General features: G+C 36.4%; 2 protein-coding genes across 4 annotated transcripts; one reads left to right on the forward strand and one right to left on the reverse strand.

Annotated features, from left to right (window-relative positions):
- Nucleotides 1–1,193: 1,193 nt before the first annotated feature.
- Nucleotides 1,194–19,725, forward strand: LOC125857824 (pre-mRNA-splicing factor ATP-dependent RNA helicase DEAH1-like). Of its 2 annotated transcripts, XM_049537472.1 has the most exons (27): nucleotides 1,194–1,407; nucleotides 2,811–2,910; nucleotides 2,982–3,115; nucleotides 3,225–3,422; nucleotides 3,545–3,622; nucleotides 3,727–3,813; nucleotides 4,894–4,927; nucleotides 5,045–5,099; nucleotides 6,217–6,276; nucleotides 6,415–6,486; nucleotides 7,059–7,122; nucleotides 8,469–8,548; nucleotides 8,687–8,754; nucleotides 8,840–8,897; nucleotides 9,143–9,200; nucleotides 9,287–9,355; nucleotides 10,340–10,408; nucleotides 10,532–10,621; nucleotides 12,638–12,724; nucleotides 12,905–13,020; nucleotides 13,102–13,168; nucleotides 13,739–14,785; nucleotides 15,308–15,370; nucleotides 15,916–16,140; nucleotides 17,459–17,521; nucleotides 17,626–17,698; nucleotides 19,425–19,725. In XM_049537472.1, exons 2-27 carry the CDS (start codon nucleotides 2,817–2,819, stop codon nucleotides 19,466–19,468), a joined length of 3,153 nt encoding a protein of 1,050 aa, XP_049393429.1. In that variant the 5' UTR covers nucleotides 1,194–1,407; nucleotides 2,811–2,816; the 3' UTR covers nucleotides 19,469–19,725. The 2 variants fall into 2 exon arrangements, with proteins under 2 accessions (XP_049393429.1, XP_049393430.1); XM_049537473.1 differs by lacking the exons at nucleotides 1,194–1,407; nucleotides 2,811–2,910; nucleotides 2,982–3,115 and having other exon boundaries at nucleotides 3,249–3,476.
- Nucleotides 19,726–20,219: 494 nt separating this feature from the next.
- Nucleotides 20,220–23,622, reverse strand: LOC125860402 (UDP-glucose 6-dehydrogenase 5-like). 2 transcript variants are annotated; one of them, XM_049540354.1, is made up of 2 exons: nucleotides 23,604–23,622; nucleotides 20,220–21,873 (listed from the first exon to the last, which is right to left on the reverse strand). In XM_049540354.1, exon 2 carries the CDS (start codon nucleotides 21,851–21,853, stop codon nucleotides 20,411–20,413), a length of 1,443 nt encoding a protein of 480 aa, XP_049396311.1. In that variant the 5' UTR covers nucleotides 21,854–21,873; nucleotides 23,604–23,622; the 3' UTR covers nucleotides 20,220–20,410. The 2 variants fall into 2 exon arrangements, with proteins under 2 accessions (XP_049396311.1, XP_049396310.1); XM_049540353.1 differs by lacking the exon at nucleotides 23,604–23,622 and adding an exon at nucleotides 22,686–22,797.

The following is a 23,622-nucleotide window of genomic DNA, read 5'->3' on the forward strand; positions in this document are numbered from 1 at the left end:
CCCCCCCAAAAAAATTTAAGTTTGTTTTTAAAAATTATTTTCAACTTCAAAAATTCAATTTTTCACCCCTACCCTCAACCCACCCCCTACCAACCCCCACCCCCCCACCCCACCCCAAAAAAATTAAGTTATGTTTTTAAAAAATATTTTCAATTTCAAAAATTATTTTCTACCCTAGTAAAAATAAAAGATATTTCTCAAAAAGAAAAAAAATCATTCATAAATCAAACACTAAAAATCTTTTCCGGAAAATATTTTCTACTCACCAACCAAACATGAGAAAATAAGTCAAAAATCAACTCATTTTCCAGGAAAACATTTTCCTTCATACCAAACACACCCATAGTTCTTCATGTTTGAGGCAGATTCAAAAATTATCCTTTCAATATTTTTTATATTTATAAGCGACTTTGATTCTTAAAGTTCATCAAATCAGTATCTTTGATTTCTATCAAATAAATAATAATAATTAACAAATGCAAAATATTAGATTTAATGAAAAAAATGTTTTAACATAGACTCACATTTGGAGGTGTATTATATTGTTTTACTATTCTTAGTATACTTTAGATATTGTAGCCTGTGCTAGCACGGATCAAATATATATTAACTTTTTTTATTTTAATTTATGTGATATAAATAAAATATGAGAGTTGAGCAATTTTTTTTATATAATTTATAAATATTTTAAGTTATTAATTATTGTGATTTATAGTATTTTTATATAATTTTCAAATAATACATGTAATTCTTTCTGTCTCAATTTATATGGCACCGATAGAATTTCGAGATTCAATCAAACTTTTTATTTCATTTAATGTTTTTAGTAGTCAATATTATGATTTATAATACTTTTATGTCACTTTTAAATAAGATAGGTCAATCCTTCTATCTCAATTTATATAACACTAATAGACAAGAGTCAATCAATTTTTTTTATGTCTTTTAAATTGTTAATTATTGTTATGTGGCACAAAAAAATTTGAAAGTCTATAAAATTTTTATTTGACTATATAAGTTTTATATTATTAATTATTGTGATTTATAATATTTTTTACGTAATTTCTAAATATTTAAATTATTAAAGATTTTTTAAAAATATTTAAGTGACTAAAATGCCCCTTAATAAATTGCTTAAAGGTGTATATATAAAGGATGATTAATCTACCGGAAGCATAAATGATTATTTTCGTTAGTTTCTCATAGAAAGTAAATCACAGAGTTTGGGCAAGCAAGCTCCATTAAGCCCCATTCGGAGTTTCAAAATTTACAGGCCAAAACCCTTCTACCGGTTCCTTGACGGAGCACAGTTTCCGTTGGCCCGCCAATTTCAAACGCCGCCGGACTTGTCGACTCTTCCGTTGAACTTGATTCCTTTATCTCCGGTGAATTTCTGGCAATTTATTGGTAAGTTCCCAATCCTTCTATGTCGCTAGACCTATATGTCCCTTTCCCAGCTTGCAATAGACAAAACCCTAGTTCACTTGTTTCTTGTATGTTATTTTACGAGATAACTTCTTGATTTGTTCTTGATTTGTTTTACATGTGTGATGGCTTTACAATGTGATAGTGCACTCAACACGGTTCAATTAGTTCTCAATCTCTTCCTTTCTGAATATGTACTTCAAGAGAAATCAAGAAAATGAAAGATGAATGTTTATCATCGTACTATGATGTTCAATTCTTCATAAGAAACTTGTATTTTTAAGTAAGTCACCAAATCTTTCTAGATATATCAGATAATGGGTTTCAGTCCCGCCAATTCAATAGTGTTTACATGTAAATTGCTTTGCGTCAACAGGGTTTTGATTTTCCAGCTTACAGTGTTTAGTGTTAATGTATTAATGAACTTGTTAAGTATGTTAATTTTATAAGGTAGTAGTTTTATAGTCTTTATTGTCGACTAATCCACGTGAGTTATTCTAGAAGGGCTATAGTTTAGCTATTTGCAAAGGAATTTCTGGATTATGAGATTTGACTACTTGAAATGGTAAATAAGGAATTTTGCTTTTGATTCTACCACCTCTTATTATCATTGAACTCTGATGGAAATTAGTTTATTTTCCCTCTCCTTAAAATAGGGGGTTTGAAAATGGAGTTGACATTTATTATCGAGTTAGTCTCTTGTTGAGATTTTTGATTTTTTAACATACAGTTTAAACTACCTTATGGGTCCTTTGTGATGTTGTTCTGCACTCAATTAGTGTATTCTTGAAGGACAGTCCTTGATTTGGTGGCCTCACTTTACTGGTATTTTTTCCTGACTTTTTTGCATGACAGACAATGAACCACTACTTATGATTTATGGCATTCTGATTGAAATTTTAATACACAAAATACTGTCTGTAGTATTTCAAGCTGAAAAGTTTGTTTTATTACTATAAGGAATGCACCTAAGTATGGTTGCAAATGAGTCGTTGGGTAGAGTTTGTGCGAGTTAAAAATGGGTCACAGCCCAATCCATCTATGTTTGTAGGTCAAAAATCGGTTGGGTGACTAATGGGTTGACCCATTTTATACATATATGAGAAATCATTTTATTTTTAATGAGGAATATGTCACCCAAATAAGAGATATAAGAACTATAATGATATAGAAGAACTTAGAAAATAAACTTACTTCAAAAGCAATTGAAATAACTCAAAATTACCTTTGGAATTGTACGGGTACAATTTAAGATCAAAATACTCTTTCCAGCATGTTATTTCGAGGATCCATAATGGAGAGGTAGGAACTCTAGCAATGTTGATACAAAGATGCATATTAGTAAATCTAACTTCCATTGTTGTGTATTTTGTTGCCTAATGCAGTAAAAAATGGGGTCTGAATTGAGGATGTGGGTTTCAGACAGATTGATGTCTCTCTTGGGGTACTCACAGTCCACAGTTGTCTCTTATGTTCTTAATCTGGGTATGTCTTCTTCTTACATTTTAATAAACAATTGTTGTGGCAACATTGTTCATAATATCATTTTCATGCAGCTAAGAAAGCTTCATCAGCTGCCAATCTAACAAATCAGCTTGTAGATGATATGGGTATGTCATCCTCTAGTGAAACAAGAGTTTTTGCTCAAGAGATTTTTGAGAGAGTTGAACGCAAGACGACCGGGCCAAATGTTAGTTTCTCTTGCAATTTCAGTAATTTCATAGGGTTGGACTAGCGAGAATTCTTTTGGTAAAACATTGTGCTTCATCTCATAACACTTGGTGCCTCTTGTTCACCAGCTATATTTACAACAAGAAAGGGAGGCTGCCATGTTGGCGAGGAAACAAAAGACATACTCACTTTTGGAGGCTGATGATGAAGATGAAAATATTGTTGGTGTGGAAAGTAATTCCGTTCCTTCTCAGACTAGGAAAGAGGATACCCGTACAAAGAAGTTTAGGAAGAGAGTTGAGACCCATGAAGACGAAGATGATGAGGCATAGTGCTTATACTCTTCTTCTTCTTGATAGAATTCAGTTTTATTTCTGATGGTAAGCTGCTGTAATATTGAATCTTGTTTTAACAAGTTGCTTTGTTTTGACTGAATATGATGGTGCAGGTAGTTAGGGATGAGGAGGATGATAGACGGGTTCGGAGACGAACTTCCCAAGACCAAGATGACAGTGACAACTCTGAGGTACAACATATGGTGTATTGTTTTGAGTTTCTTGCTTGTTCACCTTTCTCTGTACTCAGATTTCCCGATCCACTTGACGTTAACTGCATGCTTTTCGGTTGCAGTCGGACGAAGAAATACTTCGGGACCAAAGAGAGAGGGAGGAGTTAGAACGACATATCAGAGAGCGAGATGCTGCCGGGACTAGAAAGGTGAGCAATCTTAACTTTGTTTGAACCTCTGTGTGCTTAGATACCAGGCGGTGCTTTTATGATTTGAATTCGCTGTCAGTTTGTTTTCGGTGGAGAGGAATGTTCAAGTAATTGGTAGATAAATCTATTAGTTCTTGACCGTTTTAGAGTTGTAAAACTGAAGCGCGGATGCACTCTCGACATTTAGAGATTGGTCCCTTACAATTACAAATATAGTGGGGTTGTCTTGTGGATTTGACTATTTTTAAGCATCTTAAACCAGCAACAACAAACACACAACAACTATGCCTCAATGCTAACAAATTTGGATCAGCTGTATGAACCCTCACTGGCCATGTTCCCCAATTTAATTTATCTCAGGCCAACCTATGTGAGGATTCATCATGCATTGACTAGTTTGGCTAGTTTTACACTAACAGCCTACCACAACCCTCGTCCTTTTCCCGGGCTTGGGACTGGCGATGTGAGCAAGCTCACAATGGTGGAGTTACGCATCTGAAACCAGCAATGCAATTGTAGATAAAGTTTTTTTATTTGAACGCCTTTGTTTCTTTTAATTTTAGAAGTGTAAAACTGTGGCATATATTCACTAGGTATTTCTGTGTTTTATTTGCTGTCATATTCATCATCTTCTAATAGGTTGCCAGTCTGAGCATCACATGCTTTGAATGTGTTTTCTTTTGCATCTTTGTAGTACCTTCTTGGTACTAGCCTTAGTAAACACTTCATCTTTAAAAAATAAAAGGAAGAAGCTTTGATTGTTTTTTGCGTTGATATCGCTAATTCTTTAAAGGCCTCTCTTGATTAGTTGGACTTTTCATTTTGAAAGCGGTAAAATGGAGGTACGTATGCACCCGTATTTTCTGTGTTATTTTACTATTGTACATCATTTGTGATAGGTTTAGTTGGAATATCACACCCCTTTTTGTGTTTCTGCTTTAACATATTTACTAAACTTCTTGTTCAAATCATCTGATATGATTTCGTTTGTGTCTATTAATGAAGGTCAGACTTGTTTCTTGTATTCAAACATTAGCTTATCGTCTTTGTTCTAATGCGTTATTTTGTCTTCAATAACAGTTGGCAGAGACAAAATTAACAAGGAAGGAGGAAGGTACCTTACTGTCGTTACAATTCTTGCTGTGTATTTATTTGCTTATTTTTCCTGTTTTTCAGTAGAAAGAACAGTTTATGCAAATGAGCTCACACACTAATAATTAATAAATGACAGAAGAAGCAATCAGGAGGGCTGATGCATTGGAGCAAGATGACATTGGATCTTTAAGGTTAATCACCATACAATCTGGTTCAGTATTCTATTATTATCTTGTATCTCACAAAAAAAATTCTTGCTATAGTAACCACGTAGATCCATCCTTAACTTGGAATACCTCTTCTTTTGTGGTTCTTGTACTTGTCTATTTTATTCAAAGGAAGTAATTGAAGTGTAGTTGAGTAGTTAACATAAAAAAAAGAAAAGAAGAAGAAAGAAATGGGAGGTAGATTAAATAGGTCTTGTAGTTCCAATGTTGTTGATCTTGGGAAAACATAATTTTACTTGGTGGTAGATATGATAATAAGGGATTTAAATTGGAGCCTTTTGACTTTCTTTGCGTAGAGCTTGGATGTCAATTTTTTGGTTATTTGAATATTTCACTCTTAAAGAAGAATCAAACAATAGATAGATCTGCTGCGGTATATCAGTTAAATTTCAATTCAGGCTTGTCCTGCAGACAATTTGATAAGTATGTGCAGATTAAGAACTCGGTTAACCAAAGTCATTTGTCAAATCATCCTGACTATTTAGTTTGCATCAGAAGTATTGATGGAACAGTAATTTTTTTTAATATGGAATGCGTCTGTCTAAATAATCTCATACTTCTTTCATTCTAAACAAGTTAAAGAAGATTTGATGGCGTTGCTCTTCAAGCAACTTTTCTTTCTTTTTATCTTCTCTACTCTCCAACTCGTGGTGTTTCATCCGTTGTCCTTTATTCTTCATAAAAACAAAGAATAAAAGATGAGTATTTTCTTCTACTGTCCTTTTTAATACCCATGAATTGTTGAACATCAAGATATGGGAGTTCATATTTGAATTTCCAATGCATCCGGTGGGGGTTTGTGCCCTCAGTGTGACACGTGCCTGACAACACCAGTTCATGACAATCCCATCTCCTCTTTAAGTTCTTGCATCTCAGAGTTGAGAGGAGAGGTAGTACTACGGACAGAAAAAGACACATCGTTGCGTTTTGTACTAGAGAACTATTTTCCTATTCATCAATTCTAGGGTCAGTTAGGTATATAATTGAGGAGCACTTGGTGTTAATGCATAACAAGGTCTTGTTGAAAATAGACTGATATTATGTTATTGATTGAATTACTCTCACACATTATTTGATCCAGGAAAGTTTCAAGACGAGAATACTTAAAGAAAAGGGAGCAGAAGAAGCTAGAGGAACTCCGGTATTTACATGACTGTACATTATAGCTTACACCATCACTTATTATATGGAAGTAAATTACATTGTTCTATGTGATATAATCTAAAAATATTTCATTCTGGTAACTGGTCAATGTCTAACCATATTTGTGGTATTCCAGAGACGATTTAGAAGATGAACAATACTTGTTTGAGGGAGTGAAGCTGACTGAAGCAGAAGAACGTGAGCTAAGGCAAGGAAATACACTTTCCCCCCTTGTTTTGATGCTCATTCCGGAATTATTCTTAATTTGAGATTTTGTTTTTACTGATTTCTTCTTGCAATTGATTATATAGTGAATTCACTCCGTGGCACTTGTATATTTCATGCCTCGTTTGTTGCTACTTAGAGATTGCATGATGTGAAGAGCATCTACTGTTTTGGTATTGAATCCTAAAGTGCCTCGTGTTTTTCATTCTCTTCTAGGAGCTTATATATGGATGGGTATACATGCTTATCTTTCCTGCTTCAGTGGAAGTCCTAATTCTAGTTAACATGAAATCATCTAGTGTTTTTCATCAGTTGTCTTTTTGGTTATGAAATTCAAATTCCTGTGATCATTCAGAGTGATAAAATTCAAATTACTTACTGAATTCTTGTGAATGTGGAGTTAGTGCCTTTCTGCATTTTCCTTTTTTTTTTGTGGGGGGGGGGGGGGGGGGGGGGGGGGGGGGGGGTGTCCATTCTTCTCAATAGGCTCTGGTTGAATGTAGGATTGCTTTGTATATGCATGCTGTTGTGTACTCAGGACCTGTACATTTGCAGATATAAGAAGGAAATATATGAACTTGTTAAGAAGCGATCAGAAGATACCGGTGACATGGACGAGGTAATTAATATTCTGAATATTTTATCGCTTCCAAGAGCACGTTTCATTACATTCGTTATTTTATTGTCTCTGTCATTTATTGCTTTGATTTATTGCTTGTCATAGTCTCTAGTATCTCCGTTGTTTTCCCTCTCCCACAACATACAGACAAAAAGTAAAAAAGAAAAATGAGGTCTGGGTATCACTGTCTCTTTGTCTATTGTTTCCTATAAGTTGTTTATTGCTTTGATCCAATAAAAGCTACATCTGGGTACTTCTACCTAAAGGATGAGCTTTCCTTGCGCTAATCTTCCTTTATGAAAGACTTCTTTTTATCCCATAACAATATTGTTTCCTTATATATTCTCTTAAGGCTTGATAATAATTTTGTAAACTTGAGGAATAGCCTTTTATCCATTCCTTATTGCTTTTTGATGCACCCACGAGGTTCATATATAGATAGATGAGTCAATGTCATTTTTAGGAAATTATATCTTTTTTTATTGTTTTCTGCTTATACTGTTTTAGTGTACTTCTTGTATTCAGATGTTTTTTTGCCCTTTGTAAATAAAATTTGTTACTTTATGAAAAAAACCTTCTCTTAAAGCTTGAGTGCAGGTAAATTCAGGAACTTCGATGAAAAGGCTTAACTTCTGGATTTGTTGTCTAAATTATGTGTTTCTTTCATAGTTAAATAATGGATGATTTTACCTTTTTCACGAAGGCCTCCTTAAAAGTATCAAGAATTGGAAAAGAAAACCTCAAATGTTGTTCTCACTCTTTCCTTTTCTGAATATACTCTACGATATTTTTTTTTTTTTTTTTTTTGGGGGGGGGGGGGGGGGGGNGGGGGGGCACTGTAATTTGAATTTTATGAACTATTGGAAGCCCTATATTATTATTTATACATGGTTTATTTTCGTATCCAATGTTTACTGTACCAAATAATTCATAAGATAAGTCTAAATCATAGCTAGTGGCAGAGCAGAATTTGATCAAGGGGATTAAAAAAAGTGTAAAAATTGTCACAATTTAGATATGAACCTATGTCAAGGGGATTCAACAACTTAATATATACAAAAAAAGAACTGTTTTAACCTTATTGCATTGGGTAATTTTTCGGTTAAGGGATTCATTTGAACCCCCTTCACAATAGGTAGCTATGTCCCTAATCATGTCGAGGTGAGTTTGATGCTTTGTTACTAGTGCCACCAATCTGAAAAATATGTGAACCAATTGTAAATATTAGAAATAGGGAATATAAAATAAGTTGATTCTGAGAGACGGAATTTGAACTCCTATGCCTTTTTCCAGTTTCTGTCAGTTTTCATATGAAGATCCCTTATGGTTGCTTGTTTTAAATACAGTATAAGATACCTGATGCTTATGATCTTGAAGGTGGTGTAAATCAGGAAAAGAGGTTTTCGGTGGCTTCGCAGCGATACAGGTTAGTTAATTGACAAAGATAGTTGTAACAGTTGCTCTAGCATATAGAGTTGTGCAAAAGTGTGTTTTGGTTTTAGAGAGTCAATTTTTATTACTTGAGAAGTTTATATGGTTTTCTATTTTGTTTTGACATTTCCAGGGATCCAGATGCTGCTGAAAAGATGAATCCTTTTGCTGAACAAGAAGCATGGGAGGAACATCAGATTGGTAATCGCTAATTCACCCTCATTGAAGTTTTTATGAACTTAGAAGTTTTCGAGTCTCTAAATTTGGAATCATCATCACAACACAGGGAAGGCGAACCTTAAATTTGGGTCAAAAGATAGGAAGTCAAGATCTGATGACTACCAGTAAGTTGTAGCTTCTCGCCCTGCTTCTCTCTCTCTCTCTCTCTCTCTCTCTCTCTCTCTCTCTCTCTCTCTCTCCCCTTTTCCATGTATGCGTACAATGTACATGCATATAGGACGGTATGGAAAATTTGGCTTCTATGATTTACAGATAGTGTATTTTGCTGTATCTAGGAATGAGGATCTGAAGGGTAAGATGTTTCCACCTCAATCTTATTATTTAAAACCTAAGAGCTACTTTGGTGCAGATTTGTGTTTGAAGACCAAATTGAGTTCATAAAGGCAGCCGTAATGGATGGTGTTAATGTATGCCTGCTTATTCAACCCTGTTGACGTGTTGTTATGCTAAGTCTTCTCTTGTCATTGTTTTAAGATTTATCTTTGGTGTTCAGGTTGACCAAGAGCCTTCCACTGATTCAATAGAGAAAACTATGGCTAAGTCAGCGTTTGAAAAACTCCAGGTATTGATTTATCAGCATCATGCTGTGCAATAAAATCAGCACTATTGATTCTATTGTTTTCCACTATTTTGTTTTATAGTTTCCTCATATGCATGAATATATAAGTACAACATCAGTATCACTGCTTTATAAATCAAAACGTGATTGAAGAAGAGGAGGGGTGGAAGTGTAGATATGGATAAAATGGAGGACACGGGCGTCAAGTCTAACTAAAAAGGGACATTTAGGCCTAACATCAGCATACTACGGCGACCAATGCTGGTCTCTCCTTTCCTTCCTGCTTAAACTGTTTTCTAATCTCTTTGGCTTATTGTAGAAGAGTTAATGGTCTTGCAGGGTCTTTCTTTTCGTTTTTCTATGATGGGTTGTGCTTTGGGGCTTCGAACTAGCAATGTATATCTGTGTGTTAAATCAAGTGATCATGAAATTTATGCTTTCTGTGTTTTTCTTCCATATAATATATCATGGACTATCCTTATAAAAAAAGTATATCATGGACATTGGACAGTATCATCTCCCCTGCTACTCACCCACTAAAAATGAGGTTCTGTAATTAAGTTATAAGTATACTTTTGGAAGAAAAAGCACGAATCTACTCTATGTATGTGCATGTGTGTACATTATATGTATAGCCCTTTTGAGTGCTTCGCCTAGTTTTTTTTTCGTGCTTTGCAAGGTGGGAGTTTACTGAGGGATTACATTGATCATAATGAGTTAGAAATTTTAATTTATATTGCCAAAATGGGTGATTCTTTTTGTAGAATTCGGTGGATGGAAATTGAATACGAAGGCCAACATCTATAAAGTTCTGCCTCATCTGTTAGAATCATTCGCTTTTGCTCTCTGGCTTTTCCAAGTTATCATGACCTCTTAGTTTTGATTGAGACCAATTTTGCTAAATAGACCACGGGTTGTACCTTCCATTTTTATGTTTGATTTGTTGAATTTTATTTATACTAATCGTCTTTCATTGATACATTTTAGGAGGATAGGAAGACCCTACCAATGTATCCCTACAGGGATGATTTGCTCCAAGCTGTTAATGATCATCAGGTTAGGTTGATCGGTTGCTTGCATATGTTTTTACTTTTCTTTGTGGGTCTGAGGCTAGTTATAATGCCCTTTCCACTTAGTTTGCTGTGTTTACACTTTATAAAAATTGGGTGTTGGTTGCAGGTTCTTGTTATTGTTGGAGAAACGGGCTCCGGGAAGACCACCCAGATACCACAGTATCTGCATGAGGCGGGATATACCAAACGTGGGAAGGTATGGATCTCTCTTATATAGAGTAGAGTTTATACTGCACCCTCCAAAATTGAAGTTGATGCTTTCTTTTTTAGAGGCAGAGACTGTTTTCTGATATGGCATTTGCTAGCATACAAAGGGATTTGGTTGGAACTAAAAGAGAATGTCACATAATTAGTGGAGGGGGGATAAGCTACCTTACAGCTTCTATTTGATAAGTATGTATGGATTATTCGCATAAGCACCAAGAAAGTGCTGATGCTACAAAAGTTCAGAGGACTTATCCTTTTAGTTTTAGGAGTCCAAGAAGTCCACCACTTAGGCAAAATCATCTACACTTACTCCCTCCGTCCCATTTTATGTGGCAACATTTGACCGGGCACGGAGTTTAGAAATAAATGAAGACTTTGAAATGTTAACCAAATTACCCTTTAAAAAGTAGACTCACTTTTCTCTCTCCTCATAAATGTATTGGAGTATTATTTTAAGATTAAGTGGGACCAACGAGGGTAAAAGAGGAATTGTACCTTTAAATACTTACCATCTAAGGAAATGTGACATTCTTTTTGGGACTGGCTAAAAAGGAAATGGTGCCACATAAAATAGGACGGAGGGAGTATTAATTTACCCCAATGAAGCTTTAATCAATAAGCACCTAAAATCGACATAGTGTATTGCTTTTGTATGTAGTTCAAATCATCCTTTATCTGTCTGCTAATGCGGATGAATTGTGCACCGGGCTGCCCTTTATTGTCTCTCTCTGGACTGTGCAGAGTAATAAAAAAGGTGTTCTCCAGAAAGCTTATATATGCTTCCTAACTCTTTATTCCTAGCCGCTATATATAGCATCCTTGACGTCTGTTTTATTGCCCATTGTACTCCAAAAAGATCAAGGAAAAAGTCCAAAAATCCCACCAATTAGTCTATCATTTCTCTCTCCAGACTGCCAGGAGTACATAAACGTTTCTTCCAGAAAGTTCTTATATGCTTCCTAGGAGGAGGAACATGAGTGGAGCTAGCAAGGAGTTGTTTATCTCATTTCAAACGAAAATTTTGTTAAAATTGGTCTCCTCACCTGTCTTTTATTGAAACAGATTTTTTTTTTTTTGAAACAGCCTCACCTGTCTTTTTTCTTGTTGAGAAAACCTCCTTAACTCTATTTATGCTAAATGTTGAGGACTTCTCAATTATTCTGGCTTTCTGCTGTTTTAGGTTTGGTTGTGGGTCTTGTTTCTGCAATTCTTGACAGTTCTCTCTCTTCTTCTGGTCAAAGACGTTTGAAATGTTTCAACGTAGTTTTTATGAATTATTAAGGGCATTCATGTATCTTGTGTATATTTGGATTGCCTGCCAATATATTGGTAAAAAGAGTTTCTTAATCAAGGCCTTTACCTTTGTAGTATGAGGAGTTTTTTTCAAGTATCCTGCATAATGTATTTTAACTTGTGTTGATTCTGTGAGGACTTTTCCATGGTCATGGCTTGTAAAATCTGTTTGATTGTCACTTTAAATGTTTGTGTTTTCTACCCTTTCGAGATGTTTTAGCTCATCTTACTTTTGGGGATTTGTTGCCTGTTACTTCCGTGTCTCTTTCATGTTCAGTGGCTATAACATGGAAGGATAATTGTCTCTGCCCTAACTAAAGGTGTGGTAGAATGAACCTCCTAGACAGGTTTCGTCTATTGCCCTTGCAGCAAGCGAGGAACCCTAAGAAGGGGAATATAGAAGGCAGAATATCTGTCTATCCCAGAGTCATGTTTCTCAGGAGATAAACATATGGGTCCTAGGGACTTTTCTGCCTGTAATCTTGTAATGTACGACAGCTAGGTCCTCTGCCAATTTCTTTATATTTTTAATAACTTAACAGTTTTTGAACTTGAGCCATAAGTTTGTTGTGATTTTTTTGGTAGTGATCTTATTTTCTAGGCAATGTTATCTCCTTTATGTTGAAGCCATCAAACGCCTGTTCTTAGCGATGTACAAATGGGATCAGATATATTGGCTATGGTCTCTGAAACTAATATTTGCTTCTCATAGATTGGATGTACTCAACCTCGTCGAGTTGCTGCAATGAGTGTGGCTGCACGTGTTTCTCAAGAAATGGGAGTCAAACTTGGCCATGAGGTATGCTTTAGATGATATGTTTGTTCATTTATAAGTTAGAGATGGTATATTCACCCTTCTGTAGCAATATGTTAAAGCTGTCTTGCTCAAATGATATTTGTACCTTAGAAGGTGGAGATATTTTTTGTCAATCCTTACATCAGGTGACCAATATGTAATGATTAAATTCATCACATTCAGGTTGGCTACTCTATTCGGTTTGAAGACTGCACCTCTGAGAAAACGATTCTGAAATATATGACCGATGGGATGCTGTTACGAGAATTCCTTGGTGAGCCTGATCTAGCAAGTTATAGGTTTGTGCTGTACTAAATGATTTTATCCTTACCTAACTCTGAAACCTTTTGATCTCTCTAAACAAGTGCCTGATTTTTCAGTGTCATCATGGTCGACGAGGCACATGAAAGAACACTTTCAACGGACATTTTGTTTGGCTTGGTTAAGGCAAGTTTTCCCTAGTTTAGTCTTTAAATCTTTTTTGAATTTGTGGCCTTTAGATTAATATGATGGCTAACTCTTAATAATAATTGGGAGTTACCCTTGGTTTAGAAACTGGGAAGCAGCCAAAATTGCAAACTCTTTCCTTGTTTGTTTGTCAAAGTAGCTTGCGTATTGAATTCGTCCTAATTTCTCTATGTTTCAGGAAAAGAAACGTGGAGGAAATTTAATTAAAAAATCTCTTCGTAGAAAGGCTTTTCCATGGGGCTCCCCAATATTCACTTAGATGCTCCAGGGAAGGAAAAGGGATTTTTTCTCAACATTCTCATAGGAAACAGGCAGCATAAACTGTTCTCTCTTATATTTCCTTCCCTAGTCAAACAAATGATTAATAATTTTATACTTTTTCTTTCTCATTTTTTATGGTGGCTGGTGGGGTTCTACGGATTAGTGAACTAGGATGGACTGCACAAATTTGCATTAGTCTCTTGGGCCTTCAATTGCAACGCATAATATGGTGTGATACTGCATCCCCATGGTCCTCCTGTTGCTAACAATCTACTTCCTTTATAACAGGATATTTCTCGATTTCGACCTGATCTGAAGTTGCTAATATCAAGTGCTACTCTGGATGCAGAGAAGTTCAGTGATTATTTTGACTGTGCTCCAATTTTTAAAATTCCTGGAAGGCGGTTTCCAGTTGAGATACACTATACGAAAGCTCCAGAGGCCGATTACTTGGATGCTGCAGTAGTCACCGCTCTTCAGATCCATGTAACTCAACCCCCGGGTGATGGTGATATACTAATCTTTTTGACTGGGCAGGAGGAGATTGAAACAGCAGAGGAGATCATTAAGCACCGGATAAAAGGCCTGGGGACAAAAATTGCTGAGCTGATAATTTGCCCAATATATGCAAATTTGCCAACAGAATTACAAGCCAAGATATTTGAGCCCACTCCTGAAGGTGCTCGTAAGGTTGTCCTGGCTACAAATATTGCTGAAACATCATTGACAATTGATGGGATTAAGTATGTTATTGATCCGGGTTTTTCTAAGATGAAGTCTTACAACCCTCGGACGGGAATGGAGTCATTATTGGTCGCTCCTATATCAAAGGCATCTGCAAACCAACGTGCTGGTCGATCTGGAAGAACAGGTCCTGGAAAATGCTTTCGGTTATACACTGCATATAATTACATGAATGATTTGGAAGATAACACAGTTCCAGAAATACAAAGGACCAACCTTGCAAATGTGGTGCTCTCTCTCAAGAGCCTTGGGATTCATGACTTGCTGAATTTTGACTTTATGGATCCCCCACCAGCAGAAGCTCTACTCAAAGCGCTGGAGTTACTTTTTGCCCTTAGTGCACTTAACAAGCTTGGCGAATTGACTAAAGTTGGTAGAAGAATGGCTGAGTTTCCTCTAGATCCCATGCTGTCCAAGATGATTGTTGCCTCTGACAAGTACAAGTGCTCTGATGAAATAATAAGTATTGCTGCCATGCTTTCTGTGGGGAATTCAATCTTTTATCGTCCAAAGGACAAACAAGTCCATGCAGATAATGCACGGATGAATTTTCATGTGGGAAATGTGGGGGATCATATCGCTCTGCTAAAGGTTAGGTTCTTAATGATAACAACCTTGTTCTGGCACATCATATTCCTGGTCAGTATAGGTTTTTCTAGCCGCATGATAATGTGTTTTGCATGTCTGCTTTACATTTTTATCTTTCTTTGATCAATGATCAATCCTGTCTTTGAAGTACATCTACATATAGACGAAGTAGAAACAAGTGCATATGGCAGACTTGTATCCAAGAGGAAGTTTAACGGGTTGGAGGTAGGCATGACAAATCTTTTGAGTTGAAAGGTAAACCAGAATAAAGAAATATTTTATATGATCAGGTGAAAATAAGTGCTACCATTTGGTGTATGGGGAGGGTACATCTGTAGGATGTTAAGGAAAATACTAAGTCTTTGTCGGGATACTAAATAATTGCTATGTCATGAGAATACACTATCATTATTTAGTTATTTGAAAATTTAGCTTTCCACCTTTTATGAACAAAAGGAAATACAGAGGTGCTGCTTGGGTGCATGTTAAAAAAGGTGATCTTCTTTATCTATTGTTGTTTTCCAGGTTTACAGTTCCTGGAGGGAAACAAACTTTTCAACTCAGTGGTGCTATGAAAATTATATCCAGGTTTGTATGAAGCTCTGTTTTTATGCTGAGATAGTCTTTTCTTTTTCTTGTTAGAAAAAAGGCATCTAATAGCTGAGTAAAACGCATGCAGATCATTTTCAAATTCTTGTTCTACGTTTAGATAACCTCTTCTTTTCCTTGTTGGAGGAAGCCATCTAGACCAATGAAATGCTTTTTGAATTGAGCTATGACTTATGATTCTGGTGCTACAAAATATTTTAGTGAAACCATGCTTTGTTTGAAAATTCTACTGTCATTTAGTATTTTTCTGTTCTCTAGAAATTTATAATATTGCATTGAGACAGGCTTAAATGGAGCGACATAGACAATGAGGATTTATATAGCTAACTGCGACTTGCTTGGGACTTGGGCATAGTTATTGTTGTATCATAAACAATACTACTGGAAGGAACTGTTCCTGACTGTACTGCCCCTTTTATACAAAAGGGGTTTGCGGGGAGGGATTTTAGCTTTAAAGTATGACTCAAGTTGATTCGTCATTACTACCTATAATGCTTAATGAAACTGTTCTTTTAACTTTCCAGGTCAGAAGCATGAAGAGAGCAAGGGACATCCGAGATCAATTGGAAGGCCTGCTAGAAAGGGTGGAAATTGAATTGACTTCAAATGACGGTGACTATGAAGCTATAAAGAAGGCTATAACATCAGGATTTTTCCCCCACTCTGCAAAACTACAAAAGAATGGATCTTATCGAACTATTAAACACCCCCAGACAGTTAATGTTCACCCCAGCTCAGGTTTAGCACAGGTAAAGGATTTTGTTTACTAAGAAAATGGAAAAATAAATAGAAAAAAGAAGATGCTGCAAGTTACTAGATGCTCTAAATTTCCTGGCAGAGATAACAAACTCTCTTGCTGTTTTTGATAAAATAAAGGACATTTTGTGTGCACAAGTTATCATCTTGCGATTATTTTTTTGGCTTCATCACTTTACCTGACCCAAGATATGGTATTCTTGTTGGCAACTAACAGTTGAGTTGCTAACACAATTTAAAGTTAGTGATTGTAGATCAACCACCTATTGAGCTTATCTGGTGGCACATTCATGGTTTCCTTCCTAGGATTGACTAGTCTTCGGATGATCATCCCCGAGATTTGATAGTTCTAAGTTGTTTGAATAATTAGGATTTATTACTCAACCGATCAATGAGGTCTTATCTGCCCCATCCTCCCATTTCAATTCTTCCAGTTCTCTTTTGATGAGGTAAATAGTTCTATTATTAATAATGGAAAAGCTCCTGTACACTAGCATATACCAAAAGGCAAAGAACCTACAACGTAATGTGATCCTCTACTATAACATCGAATCATCTCGACTAATTGGGATCTCATGAGTGCACCAAGAACCGGGATCAGATGTACATACTTTGTACTCTATCCCGTCGAAAGCTCTACTATCCCCCCCCCCCCCCCCCCCCCCCCCCNCCCCCCCCCCCACACCCCACACACAGAACCTACATGGTGCTAGTGGGGCAACATTTGTTGTCTTCCTCCTTTTAAATTTTCAGCTGGAGAGTGCCTCTTTTATTGTACCCTTTGTCACACATTACTGCTTTATCTCAAAATCGCACACCACAAACAATTTTAGGGGGTCTACATGTTCATGTGAACATTTACGCTGACATGCATTTTCTTTTTTTAAATGGTCACAATTTTGCCTCCTTCGTTGACAAGTAAAATAGCTTCCCTGACATCAATTCTAGTAAGTATAGAGAACTCGAATTTTTCCCTCACCAACAGCTTGTGATATAGTGGATCTAGTGAAAGCAATCCATATCTTACCCCCTCCCATCTCCATGAGTGGATTCTACTTCCACCCCCTACGATGAAGGTTATGTCATTGATGTTGTTTGACCGTCTCAGCCAGCCAATGAGGTCTTATCTTCCCCGGACCTCCCATTTCAATCCTTCTGTGCTTTCAAATCCTTGCTCATATTTTGTTTTACTTTGTATATTTCTTTTTTTGAGAAAGAGTTTTGTTTTTTATATTTATGTTGACAAGACATGAAACGTGACCTTGATGATATTAGCAACTTCATGAAAATCATTGCGCTTGCACATTGTAGGTGCTTCCCAGATGGGTTGTTTACCATGAGCTGGTCCTGACAACTAAGGAGTACATGCGACAGGTGGTCCATCTCTTTTTCTCTTTCTTTTTTTGTTTCTTATCAGTTTTATTATTACTCTAGCTGTAATGGTTCACAGAGATTTTAATTGGGGATTGTCCTGGCAGGTTACTGAACTTAAACCAGACTGGCTTGTAGAAATAGCTCCTCACTACTATCAGTTGAAAGATGTCGAAGACTGTAAGTTCTCCTACTCTCCTTTATGGCTGCAGGTGTTTTAGTTTGTTATTTTCAGTTTCTGTATGTCTGGCTGCTTTATTGGTGCCTCACGGCACACTACTAAGCTAGCGTTTTGCTATAGATTCCCAAATATTTTTTGCAAAACCAGATTTGGGTGAAGTTTAGATTGAAGTTTCAACATGTGTTTGACCGTAGATTTGGAATCATGTCACTTTTAAAAAAAAAAAATATGAAACATGATTTATATCCACAAGTTTGGCACAAAATCATCATTCTATAATGAACTAGATAATACATTATCCAAAAGTAATTACGCAAATTACAGTCATGTCTGCACCACAACAAAGAACAACTATTATAATTAGCTTCAGCGTTTCACGCGTTAGAGTACAACATGACTACATTAAAATAACAATTAGCTCAATCTTTTTGTCAGTTAATTCGTTGAACTTGATTTTTTTCGGTTATATGTTGCGAAAGCTGGGGTTTAGGCAAGTAAGCAACTGCCAATGAAAAACTTTTGTTGGCTAATGCTTTTCCAAGACATTGTAACTGGGTAGTCACAACTGCTTTGGAGTAGATATCAATTTCAGGAGTGCGTTTAATGAGGGGAAAGGGTAGATAGAATTAGTTGGAGTCGTAAATAGATGGGTTTATTTAAAAAAAATAAAATAAGGAAGTTTGGGGTAAGTTTTGAAATGCTAAAAGAATTCAACAACTATATTTTGGCCCCAAAACAAGTTTTTTGTAGGATTTGTTTTTTTTACCAAATTTTTTCCCAAAACTAAACAAATTCTATGGCCAAACAGATTTTGCCAAAAGAAGTCCCAAAAAGTGCTTGCATCTATGAATCAGGTCCTAAGAGTAACCTCGCATCTCATTGTTGAGGGACCTGCAACCTAACCTGGACGTTGGGTTTAAGCAAGAGACTAGTTATAGACATTTTCGTTTTCAATAAGATATTTGTTGTTTCCACTGGAAGAGTGTTAAACTGCACTTGTTCAAATGATAAAAAAAAACTTTTGCAGAAGTAAATGAAACAGTTACTTTTGGCAGTCATATGCCTAATTGCCTACTACTAGAATGATATCTTATAAGCTGTGACTAGTTTCATATACTGAGAGAATTAATAGCTTATGACAATTAGAATCTAGAGATCTAGATCTAGTAAGCCTTGCTGAACTACCCTTCGGGGTGGCCCAGTGGTTTGGGCTTGGGACTTCGATGTTGGAGGTCTCAAGTTCGAAACCCCTTGCCAGCGAAAGCAAGGGGTTTGCCTTCTGGGTCGAGCTCGTCGCACCGGGTTTACCTAGTGCGGGTTACCTCTCCTATGTGGTTTGCGAGCTATTGCATAGGAGCAGGGGTTTTACCCTGTGTGCACCCAAAGGGTAGCGGCTGCGGGTTTCCCTTGTCATCAAAAAAAAAAAAGCCTTGCTGAACTAGAGTCATCTGAAGGAGTTATAGTCCTTGGAAATTTAAAATGCTTACGCGCTTGGTGCATATTGGGGATTAAAATATTCAAAGGATAATCCTAGAAAGTTTAAATTCTTATCAGAGGCATCCTCTTGAACCAAAATATCTAATGTTGAGACAATTAATTATAATATTTTATTTTGAGGTTTGGCAGTTGAATTTGACTTTAAGAAAAAAAATATGATTTTGTTGTTCCATTTGTTTGATTTCAATAACCTAATATTGTTGCTCGATGTTTATATGCCATATGCAGCTAGCTCGAAGAAAATGCCTCGCGGAACTGGCCGTGCATCTTAGGATCAACAGCCTTTTTTGGCAAAGAGCAGTTTCAAGAGAATGATTTATGTTAAGACATGGATATTTGCCCATCATACTGTGAAGGTGGAAGGATTTTGCTAGCTGAAGAAGTCCATGGACATTAACTGATACGATTAGATAGTTGTATATACAATTTTGTAGATTCTTCATTTATGTAGATTAATGGCTGTGATTCTCTGTACGTGCCTCTTTCTGATTACATTATGTTGCACAGACTTGTCTAATTAATGAACTACACCTCCTTTTTAGTAATTACTTGGTGTGCCATTTGTTTATCCAAGAGGACACTATGATGAGCTTGGTATAGTTTTTGAGTTTGCCAAGGAAAATACTGGTAATTACTTAAGAAAGGCCAATTTCCTATTTTGGCATCTCAACTAAAACTAGTTCCTATTGTGTTCTTCAACCCCATCAGAAGTGCCTGTTGGTGTCAGTGCCTATGTATTTTGTCTCTGAAGAAAACTATTCCTGTTATGTGTTACTTTAAATTTGATGGTATAAATGTCATATAATTGAATTATGCGTGTTGTTAGCTTATCTGGCTGGATCAACATGTTCTTAGAAGTCACTAGCTTCTCTTTTGATAATCTTTCTTTGAAAAATGGAAAAAAGATCTTTTTTGCATCCAATGTTGGCAAAGAAAAAGAGAGATTCTAGACTTAGTAGAATTTATCAAGAAGAAAATGCCCAAGTGAATCAAAACATTTGTTTTTTTATTATTGTACTATATATTATATTATAAGCTGGGAAAACAACAATTTATAATGAAAGAGAAGTAATCAAGAGAAACAATATTCTCAACCATGCTTAATAGGAATAAGAAGTACATGGCCTGACTGGGAAAAATGAATAATTGAAAGAATTGGATCTTCCTCTCATTTCTAGTGCTTATACCAAGGGAATATGGGAGCTTGAAGTCTCTTATGCCACTGCTGGCATATCCTTGAGCCATGCATCCAAAGGTTTACCAATGGAGTAGACGATGAACCCAATTTCTCTGAGCTTTGATGCGTCAACAACGTTCCTCCCATCAAACACAAATGCAGGTTTTTGCATGTTATCATAAATCCTCTTGAAATCAAGTGTTTTGAACTCATCCCACTCAGTGAGAATGCAGAGACCGTGGGCGTCTTTTGTTGCCTCGTGAGCATCTGACACCACGTTAACTTGCTTCACTCCATAAGGACTCATTGGCTGGAGGTGAGTTGGATGGTCCCAGTCGAACTTTTCCATTGAAAGATCCCTTTGTATTTGTTCCTGAGTGACCTGTGGATCATATATGCTCAAGTGAGCATTGTCTCCCAACAAGCCTTTGCAGACATCAATTGCAGGAGTTTCCCTAGTGTCACCTGTGTCTTTTTTGAAGGCAAATCCAAGAACGGCAATTTTCTTTCCAGAAACTGTGTTAAACATGGAGGAGACCATACGGTTAACAAAACGACTCTTTTGATAGTCATTCACCTTGATCACCTGCTTCCAGTAACTGGCAACTTCTGGGAGGCCATTGCATTCACATATGTAAACCAAGTTGAGGATATCCTTCTGGAAACAAGAACCACCAAAACCAACACTGGCATTGAGGAATTTGGGTCCAATTCGACTGTCCTTACCAACAGCATTGGACACCTGTGTTACATCAGCCCCAGTAGCTTCACAAAGGGCTGACATAGCGTTAACTGATGAAATCCTCTGAGCCAAGAAGGCATTGGCAGCGAGCTTCGAGAGCTCTGCTGACCAGAGATTGGTGCAGATGATTCTGTCTTCAGGCACCCAATGCGCATAAACTTTTTTTAGGGTCTGGATTGCCTTTTGCCCTTCAGGGGTGTCTCTTCCTCCAATTAGAACGCGGTCTGGATGAAAAAGATCCTGAATTGCGGTTCCCTCAGCAAGAAATTCTGGATTCGAAAGGATCTGATAGTTAATTCCCTTACTGTTATGAGTGAGGATCTTCTCGATTGCCTCAGCTGTTTTAACCGGAACAGTTGATTTCTCCACAACAATCTTATCACTCTTGGATACATCAGCTATCATTCGAGCAGCACTCTCCCAGTATGTAAGGTCTGCAGCTTTTCCAGCTCCAAGTCCTCGAGTCTTTGTTGGGGTGTTAACCGACACAAAGATGATGTCTGCTTCAGAGACATGTTTCTCTACTTCAGTGCTGAAGAAAAGGTTCTTTCCTCTGCATTGCTTCACCACATCATCAAGTCCAGGCTCATAGATAGGCAACTCATCGCTATTCCATGCTGTGATTCGGGCAACAGAGATATCAACAACAGCCACTTCAATTGAGGGGCATTTGAGGGCAATGACTGCCATAGTTGGTCCACCAACATATCCAGCTCCAATGCAACAGATCTTCACCATCTTATCCGGTAGTATGAAACCTGGAAAAACAGTAAAGAACTATATTCAGGACTGATAAAAGTTGCAATATCAAGCTCGTTTGCTCTATATCCTATTTATAACCATAACAGAACGTATTCTCTGCGTGGTCTGATGTAACGATAGGCTGTAAAGAAACAAGAAATCCATCCAGTAAAGAGCTGTCTAGATGTCATCTTTACACTTGAACATGCATTAGTAAAATGAGAAGCAAAGTGCATCTATTAGAGGAATCATATTCCAAAGAACAGCTTTTTCATTTGTCCAATTAACAACCAACATATTCCCCCAGTGTCCTAATCAGTCTCCAGAATATGACATCCATATGTAAATCCTCTGATTAAAGATAAAAAGAGAACTAGATAGACTTCCATATATCTTTTTTCTCATACCCCGGTAACAAGGGTCACGTCTACATATTCAAGATGTGTCATTAACTTTTACAAAGCTGATACTACAAATAGTTTAACCTTGCAAGCATCATTTAATGCACAAATATGAAGTATCAAAGCATATGTTACCACCAGCAGTTGACACAGAAACAAAAATGATGACATGATCTTATTAGCAATGCACAAGAATACACAACAATAACATATAATCGCACAGTGGGGTCTGAACCTTACCCCTACCTTGGAAAATGGATTGGTTGTTTCTGATAGACCTCAGCTCAAAAAAAAAGGAAGCACAAGAATACACAAAGAAGATGCTGAAAATGGATGACAAAGAAAGGAGCACACTGAGACAGTACACAACAAAACTGAAGTAGATTTCTTGAAAAGAGAAGCAAGAACTATAGACCAATAAAAGTTACCTCAACAGAACTTCCCACTAACTTTTTTAAGAAAAGGGGAAATTATCACAAGAGTCTTGATTATGAAATATCAATCAAATGTTGTTATAAAAGGGACTCAGTGATGGTTCAAAGAATTGGGAAGGACCACTTTATATAATGGGCAAAGAGACCAAGGGTGTGCCAATGGACTCTCGAAAACTAAGTAAAGTGCCAAATGTAAAGATTTAAAGTCTGATTTGGAATGTTTAACACGTTTTCAAGATGGACCTTTCAGTAACTAACAAGGGAAATTCCACCATCTCTGTCTTTTTCCTTGTAGTAAAAAAAGCAAAGACTTAATTGTTGTTTTAGAAAGGTAAAATAAAATAAAATATGAGTTGTTTCTTCCCTTAAGAAGGGGTAGGTGAAGCGACTCATTAATAAGTTGAAACTCACATAGTCAATTAATTAAGCTATTAAAATTCTCAAACCAAAAAAGCACTACATTTTCCACAAATTTGATCTTTTACTCAAAAACTCAATTCAAGAATGGATTTTGAACAAAACCCAAGTAGGATATGTTGAAAGGAGTTCAAAAAAAGTATTAAAAAAAAAATCCTTAGTTTGTTGGAACCAAATTAACTAAAAGCATGAAACCAAATTAATTAAAAGCATGAAAAAACAGAGGTAGCAGGTGTAATTTTCATGTGAAAATTACGTTTTAACCGAACAAGAAAATTGCTTTTTGACTGATACAGTAACAGAAAAAGAAAGTTCAAGAAAATGGTTGTTCAGAAGGGGCATTTGAGTGTGATTAAAGAAAGATTAATTACAGGTAAGAGCATGTATTAAGCATGATTGAGCAAAAATAATTTATTTTTTTTTATAAAATAAAAAATAAAAAAATTCAAAAACTTGCTTTGAAGGCAACAGAGCCTGAGATCAACGTGCTGGTACCTGAAAAATTGACGTCAAA

Source organism: Solanum stenotomum, chromosome 3, assembly GCF_019186545.1.
Source record: "Solanum stenotomum isolate F172 chromosome 3, ASM1918654v1, whole genome shotgun sequence".
In the NCBI taxonomy this organism is placed as follows: domain Eukaryota; kingdom Viridiplantae; phylum Streptophyta; class Magnoliopsida; order Solanales; family Solanaceae; genus Solanum; species Solanum stenotomum.

Coding starts and splice junctions, on each gene's coding strand:
- LOC125857824 (XM_049537472.1), top strand. CDS start 2,817: ATGGGGTCTGAATTGAGGATGTGGGTTTCAGACAGATTGATGTCTCTC. Junction 12,725..12,904: donor GAGTCAAACTTGGCCATGAG/GTATGCTTTAGA, acceptor CATCACATTCAG/GTTGGCTACTCTATTCGGTT. Junction 15,371..15,915: donor GCTATGAAAATTATATCCAG/GTTTGTATGAAG, acceptor TTAACTTTCCAG/GTCAGAAGCATGAAGAGAGC.
- LOC125860402 (XM_049540354.1), bottom strand. CDS start 21,853: ATGGTGAAGATCTGTTGCATTGGAGCTGGATATGTTGGTGGACCAACT.